The sequence below is a fragment of the Helianthus annuus genome, chromosome 9 (genome assembly GCF_002127325.2).
Source record: "Helianthus annuus cultivar XRQ/B chromosome 9, HanXRQr2.0-SUNRISE, whole genome shotgun sequence".
Classification (NCBI taxonomy): Eukaryota; Viridiplantae; Streptophyta; class Magnoliopsida; order Asterales; family Asteraceae; genus Helianthus; species Helianthus annuus.
The window spans coordinates 106,186,837-106,204,318 of NC_035441.2; the positions used below are offsets into that span (position 1 = coordinate 106,186,837).

Here is a 17,482-nt window from a genome sequence, read left to right on the forward strand (position 1 = left end):
TTTGCAAAGTATTTTAATATAATAGCTCACAAAGTGGGAGAAAAAGAGAATGACTCACATTGCAAACTTATGTTTTTCTACGGGCTTCCTGGTGATATTTCCTGATTATTTTCTTGAGTTTCTATTAAAAACATACAATGCACACGTTTTAGTAAAAATAATTCAAATCACATTAGCCATACAACACGAGACAGAACCCCAACGTACTTAGTCAGACAGAACCTTGACATGCGTTGCTAGGTTCTAGATCATTCGGGTAAGGTAACGAATTAGTGATCGGGGGTTAAAATACTAACAACGGGGCAGAGCTTCATGTTTTAGGGGGTATTTGTCTATAATTTTCGGATTATAGAGATAGAGAGAGAGGAAAGAAACATGAACGATTTGAGAATGCAGACTGAAGCTCAAATTATAGCTTTTCCGGGGTTCTCTCGCGCCCGCGACCTGCCCAAGGGGGTCCTCTTGCGCCCCGCGAGTGTCACTTTAGCTACGGTTAGGGTTGCTGAGTTAGCCCTAGGTCTGCCAGGTGTCATGCCACGTGGCACAATGGGTGTCCGGCAAGAAAAGGGCTTCTCGCGCCCCGGGAGAAGACTAGGGGAGTCTGTCGCGGCCCGCGAGCCACTCAAAATAATTATTTTATTTGTTTTTAATAAAACTAAGGTTATATGGGTTCGGTTTTGGACAAACGGCGTTTTCGACGGTTGTTATGCATCTAACATCTACTGGATTCTAAGGTCTATTAAGTACAAAGCTCTGATGAAGTGTAAAGACTGTTGAAGACCAATCCACTAAAGAAGTCAAAGAACTGCTGGAGGTCAAAGGACTGATCAACCTTTATGGAAAGCACTGCTAAAGCTTCATCAACGGTTGAGCCCATTAGATGATAACATCAACAACACTTTAGTAATCAGTGTTTATTTGTATCAGTGTTTTGTATTAAGCAGTTTTTAGAGTTAGTTAGTATTGTTAAATGTCATTGTCTAGATGACGTCAGCCAAGATGCCACAGTGATTAGAATTGTACTATAAATAGACAGTGTCCATTTCAGCCCCTCATGTTTTATTAATTAGAACAAAGAGACACTTTCATATGTTTATTATTTAACATTAAGCATCCAACAAATTCAAATTTTTTTATTAGTGTTCATGTGTATAATACTTACCATTTAGGTAAATATTAACATTAGATATTAAGTATTTTTAGGGGTGTTAACTATATAAAATTAATTTAAATTTAAAAGTGTATATTCGTTAATAATTTAACCTTCTATAGTTATATACAACAATAATTTATATTTATATTTAAATTATATATTAAAATATATTTATATTTAAATTACAAAATAATTTAAATTATATATTTATATATTAATAAAATAGCATTTGAATTAGATTAAACTCGTGCAAATTAGATCAATACCCTTATGTTATATATTAATTAATAATTATAGCTATATTCAACAATAATTTATATTTATATTATATATACATATATATATATTAATAAAATAATATTAGAATTAGATTAGACCCGTACGAATTAGATCAATATTCTTATATTATGTATTAATTAATAATAAAATTAGATTATTAGAAAATATCATTTATGCTATTACATTATATTAAAAATAATAATTAATAATAAAAGATCTATGTTAAAGAAGAAAATGTCACATGGTATAAGCTCGTTTATTACACTCGTTAAATATAAAAAAATCTTGACTGACTATATATTTTATTTAATTTATAGGTGTTATAAACCGTGTATTACATGGGGTAAATATAAAAAATATAAATCCTAAACTTTTATATAATCATTATCACATGGTTAAAGAATATAATAATATTATAATCTTATACATTCGTAATTCATGATTTTTATCACACGGGTTGAGGAAATATAAACTATATTATTATAAAAATGTGTAATACCGTTAATAAACATAAACTTAAAATGTAATAATATTATAAAGTTAAAATTAATTTATGATTTTAGTTTTAAAACATCTTGTTTTTCAATCTCTATATATTATGTATATTCACGTAACATATTTATAAAGATTTCTTCTTCTTAATCTTTATATATTATTAGTTAGTTATAATTGGTCACATAATGATACTTGATCAGTAATAGTCTCAACTAACTAGACACAATTGAAATTTGTCAAACATAACCATATTTGACCATGAGTAAGCATACGTTATCAAAATTCACCATTTATCAAAATGATTTTTAATGAATTAATGAACAACTGTATTAGTTTTATTTATAAGAGGTTAAATAAACCATAATTTTCTAATATCATTTTCTAATATTAGGAAGATGTTTTAATATATAATACTAATTAAAGTTAGATGGAGATATCATAAAAATTTAAATTAAGATAATTTATAGTAAATAGTAATAATATAATAATAAGGATGATAATAACAAAATTATTTTTAAATAAATTAAAAGTAAAATTGTAAGATTGAAAGAAAGATTGTCATGTGCCATTAATTAGAGTTTTTTTTATTAATATTTAGATTTAGATTTAGATTAGATTAATGTTGTATGTTCACATTAAAGTTGAAACCATGCATTTTGTGTCAAAAATTCAAATACGCTTATTGCATTGTTTATAAACACCTCCACTTTCATATTTAAAAATAATTTACTTTATCCTTCAAACAATCAGGTGTACATACATGTATCATTTCACAAGTTAAAACAAAACGAACTAAAAGTCCGAATCTCCCGTTGACCAAAGTTAAAAACCTATCCAAGTCAAATATATATAAACAAACAAAAATCTTAGACTAAAAGCATGTGAAATTAAACTTAGAAAAATAATCTTAGACTAAAAGCATGTGGAATTCAACTTAAAAAACTAAATAAATAATAAAAAAAGAAAAGAAAACCAAGATACCACCATTCATTCATTCATTGAGGTATAAGAATCATCCCTTCCAATCCCTCTCTTCCTAGTTCCTACCCATCAAATCCGTCACTATTTCTCCTTCTTCCGTCACTATTTCAATTCTCCCGTCACTATAAACTCACACGCTCCTCATAACTTCGTCACATATGAATAACACATACACGACGCTTTAATCTCCTACACCACCGGAAAAAAAAATGGAAACCGGCGGCCCACCAGAGCCAAAACCGTCACCGTTAACCCGACTCAACACGTTCGTCGCTAAAACCCGAGTCGGAAAACGATTCAAACTCACCGAACGTAACACCACCTTCACTACCGAGCTCCGCGCGGGCACCGCCACGTTCCTCACCATGGCCTACATCCTCGCCGTCAACGCCAGCATCCTCTCCGACTCCGGTGGCCCATGCTCCGTCGCTAACTGCATCCCACTCTGCTCCGATGCATCCGTTTCCGTCGCTAATTGCACCGGTCCAACTCAGCGAGTTATCCAACCCGACGAGTCATGCAAATTCGCCCCGGTTAACCCGGGGTACACCGAGTGTTTAACAACTATTAGAAAAGATCTTATTGTCGCCACCGTAGCATCTTCGCTTATTGGTTGTGTGATCATGGGCGTTTTCGCCAATTTACCATTGGCGTTGGCGCCTGGAATGGGCGCCAACGCCTACTTCGCGTACACCGTGGTCGGCTTCCACGGCTCGGGTAACATATCTTACGAAAATGCCCTCGCTGCGGTTTTCATCGAAGGGTTAATATTTTTATTAATCTCCGCCGTCGGCTTACGAGCTCAGCTAGCCAAACTAATCCCAAAGCCGGTCCGAATATCCTCCTCAGCCGGTATCGGCTTATTTCTCGCCTTCATCGGGTTACAAAACAACCAAGGAATCGGGTTAATCGGGTTCAGCAGTTCCACTTTAATAACCATCGGCGCGTGTCCAGCCTCGTCCAGAGTGTCAGTCGCGCCGGTGGTTACTTTCCCGAACGGAACCGTCGCACTCCTCCCTGGCGGTTCCGTTTCGGGAGATATCATGTGTTTACATAACCGAATGGAGAGCCCGACTTTCTGGCTCGGCGTGGTCGGGTTTGTGATTATCGCGTATTGTTTGATTAAAAATGTAAAAGGCGCGATGATATACGGCATTGTGTTTGTTACGGCCGTATCATGGTTCCGTAATACGGACGTAACGGCATTTCCGAAAACTCCACAAGGAGACTCCGCGTACGAATATTTTAAAAAAGTTGTTGATATTCATACAATTCAGTCAACCGCGGGGGCATTAAGTTTCTCCAATATCAACAAAGGGTATTTTTGGGAAGCGTTAGTAACTTTTTTATACGTAGATATTCTTGACACGACTGGAACACTATATTCAATGGCAAGGTTTGCGGGATTCGCGAACTCTAACGGTGAGTTTGAGGGTCAGTATTTTGCTTTCATGTCTGACGCGTCATCGATTGTGATCGGGTCATTGCTCGGGACGTCACCCGTGACGACGTTTATCGAGTCGTCTACAGGGATTAGGGAAGGTGGGAGGACGGGTATGACGGCGTTAACCGTGGCGGGGTATTTTATGCTAGCGTTCTTTTTCACGCCGTTACTGGCGTCGATACCCGCGTGGGCGGTGGGGCCGCCGTTGATATTAGTAGGAGTTTTGATGATGAGATCGGTTGTGGAAATTGATTGGGATGATATGAGGCAAGCGGTACCGGCGTTTATAACGCTGTTATTGATGCCGTTAACGTATTCGATTGCGTATGGGTTGATTGGTGGGATTGGGACGTATATTGTGTTGAATTTTTATGATTGGGTTCAGGGGGTGTTATGTAAATATGGGATTGTTAAGGGGGGTAGGAGTAATGATACTGTTGTTATTAATGGTAGTGCAGGGGGTGATGGGGTAGTTGTAGGGAATGGTGTGAATGGAAGTGATAAAAGTGTTGAAGTTTAGTGGTTTTTTTTATTAATATATTATATTTGTTATTTTGGCTTTTGATTAGTATGTATTTTGAATATAATGTCCATTTTAGAAACTATATATTGTCTTTTTCTCATGTTAATTATATTAGTTTTTATTTAATTAAACGTTATAATAATGGATGAAAATAAAAATTTCCACATCAATCTTCATCTAGTGAATAGACTTCAAGTTAAAACGTGTGAGTTTGTTTTATAATTTATCAAGATCAAGATTAAGATGTGAAATGACATCTATTTTGTAATTTACTCTCATTAAATGTTATATTCTATTAAGGTTTCTTTTAAGTTTGTTTTATTGGACGTAATCTAATCCAATTGTTTTCGGTAATTCCAAGTTCAATTTTGTCGTGCCGAAACCTATTGGTACCTTTTTATTTCGTATTGAAGGTTGCATATATCAATAAGAACCAAGATTCTTTCTATCTTCGTATGTTCATATTAGTTAAAGTCCATGGTATTATAGCGTAGTGACATCTTAGAGGTGAGATAATGTTTAGGAACCATAAGGCACTAGGTTCGATTCCCACAAATGGGTTTTTCCAAAATTTATTGGGTTTTCTTCTGAATTTGTGTATATGCGCATTATAGCCTAGTTGAGATGAATATGATCGGATGATTTCGCTACTAGTGTTTCGTTAGTGATAAAATATTTGCCGTTCAAAAAAATATGCTAAAAAATCTAGGTGTTATTCATAGAGAAACTTTAGAGTTAATTACTGTTTTCGTCCCTGTGGTTTGTCAAAAATCACTATTTCAGTCCATTAGTTTAAAAATTGCGATTTCAGTCCCTGTGGTTTCACTTTCGTAACCATTTCAGTCCCTGTGGTTTCACTTTCGTAATCATTTCAATTCATTATTCTGTTAAGTACATGGACTGAAATGGTTACGAGCTGGACTGAAATGGTTACCAAATTGAAACCACAGGGACTGAAATCGCAAATTTTAAACTAATGGACTGAAATAGTGATTTTTGACAAAGCACAGGGACGAAAACAGTAATTAACTCGAAACTTTAATTAAAATAAACAGAATTAAATGAGGTGGTCATAGACTCCTATGATTTAGGTTATTTCCAGTTTGACATGTACAAAGAGATGGAAGAGAAAAGACCCTACCTTGATGGATTGCATTAAAGTCGAAGGTCAAACATATATTGGCCAAACTGGTGGGACTCTTTGTGGGCCGATTGCTTCTAGTGTTTTTGTTCAACATGGGCTTTAAAATGATAACGTGTGTTTCTCTCTCTCTCTTTCTATGTATATTTTATCATATATAGGAGTGACCTGTAGAATATAAATTACTGTGAGAACAGCAATAAAAAAGAACTTATTCTTTTTTCAATTCTAAAGAGTTGTAAAATAAAAGAAACGTTTATAGTTTGTTACCCTTAACTTCACAAAAAAGACGTGAGAATACTGTAAATAAGCTACGTATTGTATATTAAAAGTATAGTATTTAGACAGCAGGACAATCGTCTTACCCTAACGCAATTAAAATATCTTAGATCACAACCATAGATATAAATTTGACAAGATATATTCGACGGAGATGATAGTGGCGGAACTAGCCTAAAGATTTAGGGGTATCCCAAAAAAAAATTGGTATCAGGGGTATCCTTTGTATAACGAAGACGGAGTTGAGGGGTATTTTTACACTACGGAAACAGAGTTAAGGGGTATTTTTACACTACGAAAACGAGATTGAGCCGTAGCCCGTGCTATCCCTGCTAACACATTAGCTCTGCCCCTGAGAGATGATGCTTTCCTTATCATCAACACATAGACGACGGTAATTAGCTACATGTTTTATTCGCTTTTGAAAACGAGGATGACAGTGATTTAGGTTTGAGGTTTTGTAATTAAATGCATAATTTAGTTCGATTAGTTATCAAGTAGTTGGTTCAATGATTGTTCCCCTAAGAAAAGTTTTACCTTTGAGCACACAAATAATTAGGATTACCTTTTGTTTAAAAGCATTTATCTATGCACTTATGGCCCAAAGGTGTCCATTAACACAATAAGGCACATTAACAAAATATAAATCTTCAAGCGTTAAGTAATCAACGTATTTCTTAAGCCATAAGCACCAAAAGTAATACCATACACATGTTTCTCCTTTCATTTTTTTGGTTTTTTTAAGGAACAACGGTTTCATTTAAAAAATATAGCCTTTTGTTTTCTAGTATTGGTTCTTGTTTCTATCACTTAAAAATGTTGCTACTTTTTATAGTATTATGCTAGGAGAAGGATACGTTAGGAACCATCCTTTATTGCAAGAGTCGTGAGAATCAATATGAACACAACCAAATATATCTAAAAAAACCTAAAAACACACAATTTTTTAATATTTTTTTTTATAAAAATCGCTACTTTTCGTTAATAAAAAAATTAAAAAAATTTTGGATACTAAAAGTAGCGTTTTTTTATAAAAAAAATTAAAAAAAATTGTGTCTTTTAGATTTTTTAAGGTTTTTTTGGGGTTTAGCTTTATGGTTTAGTTTTTAACATTTAGCTTGGGGGTGTGTGTGTGGGGTGGGGGTGGGGGGGGGGGGTTAGTTTTTTTTTTTTTAGGTTTTTGGGGGGTTTTAGTTTTTCGTTTTTAGCTTTAGCTTGGGTGTGTGTGTGTGTGGAGTGGGTTTAGGTTTTTGGTAGTGTAGTGTGTTTATTTTGTTGTGTTTACATTGGTTCTTGCGATTCTCGCAATAAAGGTGATTCTCACATAAACCCTACCCTATTCTGCTATCATATAATATTTGTTTTCTTGAAAATTTTCATTTTTTTTAATTCAAAGATATGATGTTGTGGAAATAGTTGAAATTTTAAGATAAAGTTTTAAAACCTCATATCACGATCCAAAAACCATGTGTATTACGCGAGTTAAATAAATATCATTTTATATATTAAATAATAAAAAGTTATATCTTTATGAACCCCGTATATTGTACGGGTTAAATAAATGTAATTTTATATATTAAATAATAAAAAATAGTTATATCTTTAAAAACCATGTGTATTACACAGATTAAATAAATGTAATTTTGTATACTAAAAACGTCGTATCATTAAAAAATCCGTGTATAATCGGGTTGAATAAATCTACCAAATAATAAAAATATTACATCCTTAAAATCCCCGTATGTTACACGTGTTGAATAGATCTAAAAAAGAGTTATATCTTTAAAAACCATGTGTATTACACATATTAAATAAATGTAATTTTGTATATTAGATACTAAAAACGTCGTATCTTTAAAAAACTCGTGTATAGTTGGGTTGAAAATCTACCAAATAATAAAAAAATGTATCCTTAAAAACCCCGTGTATTACACGTGTTGAATAAATCTAATTTTACATAGCAAATGATAAAAAGTTATATTTTTAAAAACTTCGTGTATTACATGTTATATAAATGTAACGTTGTATAGTAAATAATAAAAAAAGTTATATTTTTAAAAAACCCGCGTTTTACACGAGTTGAATAAATATAATTTTGTATACCAGTTAATAAAAAATTATATTTTTAATAAATTAAGATAACATTTAATATTAATTTAATATTTATATATTTAATATAAAATAAGTAGGAAAGAGAGGTATTTGTTTTAAAAATATATTAAATTAACAATTTAAATTTGATGATAATATTTTATTAAAGTATGATAAGATTTAATATTAATTTATTATTTATTTATTTAGTTAATATAAGATAAGTATAGATTTGAGGATACCTTCTATGAATGATACGTGTCCAAAATTTGGTTTCTTTTATTATAGTAGATAAATTTTAAGATAAAGTTTTAAAACCTCAAATCACGATCCAAAAACATTACTATTACTATATATTATTACTATATATTATTACTTTACTATATATTAATAAACGAATTAAAATAAATAGTGATTTCAATATTATAATAATGTATAGTTTTTTTAATACTTTTATTATTTTAATATTATAATAACAGTTATTTTCTTTACTTTTTAATTTTAATACTTTTTTTTTTAATATTAGAGGTTGGGATAAGCTTGGTGTTAACCGGTATCGAACCAGTACTGGTATCGAAAATACCGCGATGATCCTGTTCGGTATCAGTACATGAAGGTAAAAATTGTCACACCCCAACCGATGGCGGAAACATCGGGGCGCGGCACTAAGCGAACCAGATTACTCAACAGAATCCATAACAACTATTAAATGTCAATATTTAAAAGGTTAATTGTCCCATACCAATGAACAAACATTCCACAAATAATTATTACAGACCGCGTGTTCTCAAAAGCAAAACAAGTCCGACAACCTATATTTGTATTAGTGGAGTTTCTAGACTGCCTATCTTGATTTCCAGCATAGCATAACATCAACCTGTCACATATGTTAACATAAAGTCAATACATAAAATGTAAAGGTGAGTACACAAGTTTGCATAGCATATAGTATAAAAAGCGTTTAAACATAACCAGCATGTATCACGTAATGGGCGAAGCAAGTAACTATCACACAATGATTACAACTTAACCACGAGACTGTGTTGTAGAGTATGCGCGACACATGTTCAATGAACACGTGAAGTAAAGTGATGTGATCCCTTGTAACCCCTGTCCACGATAGGTGCTGAGTCCAAACTATAGTACTATCGTTGCTAGAGGCAGTATAGTGTAACACTGTATAAGCGTAGTAACAAGCATTCATAGATCACGTATAACATGCGAGAGCGGTTAGCGTTCATAAAGTGTTTACGTTGTGTGTTGTTGTGTCTTGATAGAGAACGTATGTAACACCCAAAGTGCGTTAAAAGAAAATGGGTTCGAGTATACTCACAGTTCGTGTTTAGCTAGTAAACACAGACTTGATTGGATTGAAGGAAGCGCGTTGGAGTTAGCCTAATCACATAACAGTAGCGTAAGCGTTGAAGAGCGTGTCGGAGAGTTAAGTGTTCGAATGGTGATTCGAACGGATGGGCCTCCATTCAAGCGGATGGTCATCCGGACGGATGATCCTTCATTCGAGCGAATGGTCATCCGAGCGGATGACCATTCGAACGGATGGCCATTCGAATGAGAGATGTGCTTTGTTTGGAAAATTGTTAAAGTTTGAAGTTTCGTCAAATCGTTTAAACAATGGAAATTAATAAGGGACAGGTCACCGATCGGATGGCTATTAGAGTGGGCGATCTGTTATTTGAAATTTGTAAAATTTTCTAAGTTAAAAAGTTTGAGGTTTAACGGAGACGACGTGACGACGTGTCAAACAACGGAAACACACCAAGTCCAGCTCATTCGATCGAGTGGTCTCAGCCCATTCGATCAGACTCACTGTTATTGATGGAATTTCAAGTTCAACACGTTAATCGGACATTTCTTCGGTGAAAATCCATTTTCAAGCCGGCTCTCCACTAAGGATTGAGTAGAGAGTCTGAATGAACCCAGATCCCATCGGTTTTCGTGTGAAAGTTGAAGAAAAGTTGAAAACAGTTGAAAAGTGTTGAGATCTTGTTGAGATTTGAGTTAAAACGTGTGAAATCTTTCAGATCTAGAACCATTCTCGATCAAATGGTGTTCCTTAACCGTTTGCTGGAGCAAAACGGTGGAAACCACCTTCAAGAGATCTAAATCAACGATTTCAGAGAAAAGTAAGTGTTTGTGTGTGATTCTGATGGAGAAGATGATGTAGAAGTGATTAGTGATGATGATTGTACAAGATTTGAGGAGAAATACTTATGAAATAGCCTTGAATCTCGATAAAAAGTGACTGAGAGCGACTTGAGTGCGTGTGGTGGATGGAGGTGTCAAATCAGTGAAAGGAGGTGTACGGGTAGTATTTATAGGGGGTGAGAGAGAGAGTTAAGTCGGTGGAGAGTGGCGTTCGGTCGGATGGCTCGCCCAGTCGAATGGCCACTCGGTCGGATGACCATCCGATCCGGACGGAAGTCCATTCGATCGGTTGCTCATTCGATCAGCCGAGTTGGGTTTTGTTAGTTTTCCAACTTTCGTTTCGTGTGTTAAGCGTTGCGTTGCGTTTAATCGAGTTGCGAGTGAGTGTTGAGCGTATAGCGTTGCGTTGAGGTAACCTCATAACATCAAACAAGTAATCACACAAATAAACACACATAACACAGGTAAAGGCATAAAATAAATCCGCATTTCGAGTTTGTGTTGCGTTTTGCGTTGCGATAGCGTTGTGATAGCGTTTAGTCTAGACAAGTGATGCAATATGCGATAAAATGCGTTAAGTAGCGTTGTAATATGCGTTTTAAAAATAATGTGTTGTAAAATATAGTTTCAACCCTTAGCGTTAATCGGAATCTCGGGAGTACAAGCGATTACAAACGAAAAGATGATGATTGGTAACGATCCGAAAAGTCGGGTTGTTACAAAAACCGGCACTAATACAGATAGCGCCAAAAGTTGGTGCCGAATTGATATTGGAAATCTTTTGGTTCGGGAAATTCAGTGCTGCTACCCGGTACCATTTGCTCATCCCTAATCACGGTTACCGTACGATCAACGGTACCGTACAACTTTTTTTTGTTGATTTTCTTTAACTTTTAATTTTTTTTCTTGTTTTAGTTTCAGGGGTAGGGATGAGTTCGGTGCCAACCGATACAGAATCGGTACTGATACTGAAAGTACCGGTTACGGTACCGGTATATGAAGGTAAAAAACGGTAGTGAACCGGTACCAGAAACGCCAAAAGTCGGTACCGAATTGGTACTTAAGATCTTTCGGTTCGACAAATTTGGTACCGGTATCCAGAACAATTTGCTCATCTCTGACCACGGGTTTCATACGAACAACATCGTTACCATACAACTTTTTTGGTTGATTTTCTTTCGGTTATCTTTTAGTGTTTTTTTCTACATTTTCTTTTTATTCTTGTCAGCAGTTCCGTTCGCAACACGCTCGTAGTGATTTCAAAACACATGTAAACATAGACTAAATAACAAAAGAAATTCGCCGCAACGCGGCGAACTTCTTTAAACCTAGTTGGGTGTAAAATTCAAAGATGAAGTTTTAAAACTCAAATCACAATCCATAAACATTATATGTCTTCAAGAAACTTGATTTCTAATTTACAGGACACCGTTATGTGTCATTTTCTAACATAGTCACTTCCCCTGTATACAAGGCATTCAATACAACCTATAATATGAAAATTGATAATGCATCTAATTGTGTGTAATTCACAACCTCTAAATCATTCTCAACACCTCTATTATTTGGAATCATAAGGTACATATTTGTATAACAAAATCAGATGCATTTAATCATATTGTGACGTTCAATGATCTCAATATCCATTTGATGAAAACCTTGCTTTTCAACTTAGTACCTTAAATAATCATTTACAAGTCTGCATGTGAAGATTCGAAGTCTTTAAACCCAAGTAGTGAGACAACATTTACAACCATAACTATCTTGTTCCTCTTCGAACATGCAACGAAACCCACACTCTCTAATACCTACAAAGAATAGACACAAATATAGAACATTTTCATTTTACATAAATGGTATCTTTACATCCCTATTTATACCTACTAATTTGATAGTTATACAGGCCGGCCCAAGCCCAAGTATTTTGAGGCTTGGGTTTTAGGCCTCCAAATCAATAAGGCATTCAACTTAAAAAAATATTATATATGATATATGTGCTGGGTTGAACTTAAACTTTTTAGTTTATTTTGCTGGTCTCAAGTCCGGGTAAAGGATGATTTTTCTCAAATAATGTTTTCTTTTGGAAAAAAGGCCTCAAATTGTTAATTCGCTTTAGTCCACCAAAATGGTAGAGCCGGCCCTATAGTTACATGATGGTTATATTCAGTTATTAACGCAACTTGGCGGGTATAATAAGTGTGCCCATATCACCTACCTTATCCATATGTACATACTTCATAGTTTCAAATACTCTATATTCACGTACAGTAAAACCTCTATAAGTTAATACTCAATAATTAACAATCTCGATAAATTAATAATTTATCTAGTCCCAACTCGAGACCAGCACAAATTTGGACCATAATGGATAAAATAATAAGATAATAACTTTTTTGAAATCGCAGTGTATATATATTGGTCCCAGCCAAACTATAAATTAATGATTACTAAAATATTCCAAATTCTAAAATTGTCTAGTAAAAAATAAATCTGTAGTCACTTGTTTTTTGTTGAATTTCAAAACTATATTGAGCTCATCTTTAAATCTCCTCATTGTACTTAAGAATTGGGGCATTGTCTTCTCGTATTGCAGCAAATTCAATTAATTTGTGAATGTACATCGGACTTAGAAATTTAAAGGTCATATGTAAAACTACTTTAAATTAGTAAATTATTAATTTATCGATATCACTAAAATAATAAAATATCTTGACCCCCCCCCCAACATTACTAATTTATAGAGATTTTACTGTAATCACATAAATGTAGGTCCCTATAACAAACTTGGATCTGATCACTAACTTTGGATCTAGTAGGTAAACGGCTCTGTGGAATCCACGTGTTCAACTCTCATGTGTGTGTAAACTAGGGGTGTGCATAGATCGGTTTGGGTTCGGTTTTGGATCAAAACCATAATCATAATTGAGATGTTGGTTAATGGATAATCCTAGCCATAACCGATCGGTTATGGTGGTTTCAGTTATTTGGTTTTGATGGTTATAGCGACCGGTTATTATCGGACAGTCGTGATTTGGGCATATCTAAAATTAACACAAACAATATAATTGTGCATTATTTGGGTCTAAAATTTTGGATTGAAATTTGTGACCATAAAATTACACATTTCCATATATTACTATATCACATAGCATAATAATACATATAATATATTATATTAATATCGATTATTATCGAATATTCAAACAAAACAATATGATATAACCCATAAAATTAAACAAATGGTCAACCAAAAACATCAAATATTGAAAAAAATGATGAAAAGTCCAAATCCAACAAAGGTTTTACTATACCTCGGTTCGGTTTGGTTAAAGTGGGTATGGAAACCTTGATAACCATAACCGACCCGCTATTTTCGTTTTCAGAAAAACAATTAACCAATCCACCGATTTATTATTTGATTCAGTTTTTTCAGTTCGGTTTTATCTGTTAATACGGTTATAGGTCTGTTAATTTGGTTTATTGCACACCCCTAGTGTAAAAGCTAATCAATACAGAATACTAACAAGATGAACAAACCGATCACATCAACACCTTTAGATCATCATTCCTATTTCAAATCAAGCATTTAAAAGGGTTTCTCTCACTAGTTTCCCTTTCTATAACTCTATCTTGTGAGTGTTAGAGAAACCCTAATTATAAAAGAACTATTTGTTTATACCTAACTTGTGACCGATGATTATCAATGTTTTTCAGAATTGATGCTATTGTCTAGGGGGAGTTTGTTCGTACAGTTTCTGTGAGATATTAGATCAATTCATATGGTAGTTGGGAACTTAACTAATGGTTAAGAATCACGAATTTAAGGTCATGCGAATTTGTTAAATTCGCATGTGGTATCTGATGCAACTTTAGTCGCAGTTAAATGATGGATTCCAAAGTACAGGTTTAGATAAAAATAAGACATGTTGTCTTCATTTGTCTGTGAGCAAAATAAGAGAGAGTGTTTTAAAGAGAGATTGAAATCATACTATGTGAGAGTGTTGGTTATGAGTCTCCAACCCAAGGGAGTTCACCTACAGTTGGCAACAATTCCTAAATTTATAGATGTAAACTATTTCGGTATTGTAATTGCGAGGACATTAATGAAACAAGTTTCTACATCTTATATCATGATTTTTTATGTATGAATGACTCACATGCTCCCGTCTTTACATGTTGTTTGATCAAGAGTGATGTTCTTGTTAGGTTTACCGATTCGAGAGGGGTTTCAGGGACTTTATGTAAGAATATATTTAATATACTAGGCTATCACCCGGGAACATCCCGGGTTAGGAGAATTTAGTTTTCGATAATAAAAGGTAAACAAACAACATATTGAAAGTCGTTAGTATCTTCTTTCCCTTCTAACAATAATTTATTTGTTTCGTTTCATCAGTATCCTAAGTTTGTCTACATGTGTATTCATAGTTTTTGTGTAAAGTTTATTACGTTTTAATTGTTATTGAGATCTGAGTTAAAAGTTGTTTCGTAAACCCATAGAAAATGTTATATTGTTTGTTTTTTTAATTATGTTATATTACTCTTTTGATAAATGCACTGAAATCTGTACACGACAGATCATAAAAGGATAGATTTATGATTAAATTGAAAGGAGAAAAAAATATTGATTAAAAAGGATAGATTTATTCATAGATATAAAAAAAACATATAAAGATCAAACAACCACGTCAAACAAACTGAAATATTCAAAATACCCATTGGTAAAAACGTAAAAATCATAACAACTGCTTTAAATTAATAGAGATATGAGCTAAGTATATTTTTGCTAACTTTCTCTGAATTCTTGAAATTACTTGGAGTTGAAGACTTGTAAACGTCAACCAATTTACGTTTGTTGATTTTATTGATATCACAACTGGTGTTAACATCATCATCCTTAACACTTGGAATGTGACTTTCTTTTTTGATAAATTCTTTATGGTTTCCCTGAAACAAAGGTCAAAAATTAAACATGAATCATCTATTGAAATAAAAAATACCTCACTAATCTTCATTTTTATTAGAATGTTTTCTAAACCCATACAAAATGTTTTATTGACTTATGTTTTTTTTAAATTATATTAGAATACGTTGTTACTTGAATTTGCAACGAATTATTACATTAATAAAGAAATTATAATCAACGTCTTTTATGCAATCATATGTAGTTGGTTTTAGTTTTTCTTTTATTGAGATTCATAAATTAATGTTAAATAGAGTGCTTTGATCATGGTGATCAAAGTCTTAAATATCAAATGTCCAGGTTGATTAATAATAGAATGCTATAAACTATAAATATTAATGTATTAATATGAATACTTTGATTGTATTAAAAAATACCTCAGTAATCGTATATATAACAATATCTAAACACATCCAATTCAAACTTTAGATTTGTATATTCGTGTATTTTAAATGCTTATTCGTAATTCTGACCAGACAATACAAAGGCATACACATAGCGAGAAGATTTGGTGACTTTGGCAGTAAAGTCCCTAGGGTGGTGGTGGTGAGAAGTCATGGAGAAGTGGTGTTGTACGTTAGCGTCTTTGAGAGAGGGAGGATTTGAAAAAAACAATGAAAACGTGAACATATAAGATGGTGACACATGGACCAATTAAGGTGAACCACATTCACCCAAGTTGCATCCGCATATCAGTGTTTAACATATACCGATTACAAAAATGTCAACCCGATAGCGGTCCAATACCTCACGCGGAGGTGGATGATGAATTTGTTGATATTTACTTTGATGATACTGATCTGATAGATTGATCTTGAAGTAATGTGTTTAAAGTTTACATATATTTCATGCTCGAAATGAATACGTCGTATTTATGTAATACAAAAGAATATACTGAACACATAAATAAAAACAAATTATAAAGAAAAACCTCGAAACCTAAGAAAAAAATGACATTTGTTCAGATTTGCTGAACTCTTAGCTGATAATTAAGTATTCAAATGAACCATGAAAATAAAGAGATCAGTCTATAAATGTTCGTAGTCTACAATGTTCGTAGTCTACAATGTCCGTACCTGATACAGATGAAAGAGCGATCCTATCTCACAAAATCACAAGTTCAGCGTACTTTTAAGCACTATATCTCTTCTGTCCAGTATCTAAAGGAAGGACCACAGTTTTCTCCACTAAATCTTGACACACATACACATACTTCTTAGCAGAGTTTATAATATATGTTTCATCTTCTAAAATTATGACTCGTTTTGAGTCGACTCGTGACTTGTCTGAGTCTAACAACTATGACTACATCTATCATCCATCTTACCTTAAATTAAACTGTTACTATAAGCTTAAATATCAACCCATACCTGAGTAACTGACAAAAACACATCCCACTCTACAATGACCCATTCGACGAAAATATATTCTCTGACATCTCGTTCCGATCACCTTGTGACATTTAGTGCATGAAGATTAATATTCATAAGATAGAATATTCAGGTATATATATATATATTTTAACTTATAAACAAATTTAAATGGGCCAGCACAACCCAGTCCGGCCTGCATCCACCTGTACTAAAAAATATAGCCCGTTTCAACCCCAACGTGTTTTGACTTACCCCAACCGCATTGTGTTGTACCCTTCATCCTGAGTGGCTTGTTTAAAAGGGCAAACTTTGTAAACATATCTGGAATGAAATCAATCAAAAAAAAAGGAACAATTCAAATTTAGAGAGAATAGATAAAGAAATTATAGCTCAATATGGAAAAAAAAGGAAAACATAAAGTTGCAAAGGTTGTAACTTGTTTTATTTGCTTTCAAAACATTGACCATATCACGAGTAGAATTCCTTCTCTAGTCCTGCAAAGTCAAACACGGGTCACAGAAAGAACCATAGAAAAGACGAAAAACTACTGTAATTTACAAGATTAAATAAACAAAACATACCAAAATCATGCGC

At 33.5% G+C, this 17,482-nt stretch overlaps 1 protein-coding gene and 1 long non-coding RNA gene across 3 annotated transcripts; one reads left to right on the top strand and one right to left on the bottom strand.

Moving 5' to 3' along the window:
* Positions 1 to 2,923: 2,923 nt before the first annotated feature.
* On the top strand, positions 2,924 to 4,981 carry LOC110884766 (adenine/guanine permease AZG1). Of its 2 annotated transcripts, XM_035977486.1 has the most exons (2): positions 2,924 to 3,542; positions 3,579 to 4,981. In XM_035977486.1, exons 1-2 carry the CDS (start codon positions 3,118 to 3,120, stop codon positions 4,870 to 4,872), a joined length of 1,719 nt encoding a protein of 572 aa, XP_035833379.1. In that variant the 5' UTR covers positions 2,924 to 3,117; the 3' UTR covers positions 4,873 to 4,981. The 2 variants fall into 2 exon arrangements, with proteins under 2 accessions (XP_035833379.1, XP_021988185.1); XM_022132493.2 differs by having other exon boundaries at positions 2,925 to 4,981.
* An 11,610-nt stretch (positions 4,982 to 16,591) lies between these two features.
* LOC110884767 lies at positions 16,592 to 17,030 on the bottom strand. The gene is made up of 2 exons (XR_002561547.2): positions 16,886 to 17,030; positions 16,592 to 16,675 (listed from the first exon to the last, which is right to left on the bottom strand). It is a non-coding gene; the product is annotated as an uncharacterized LOC110884767 (long non-coding RNA).
* Between the last annotated feature and the right edge of the window lie 452 nt (positions 17,031 to 17,482).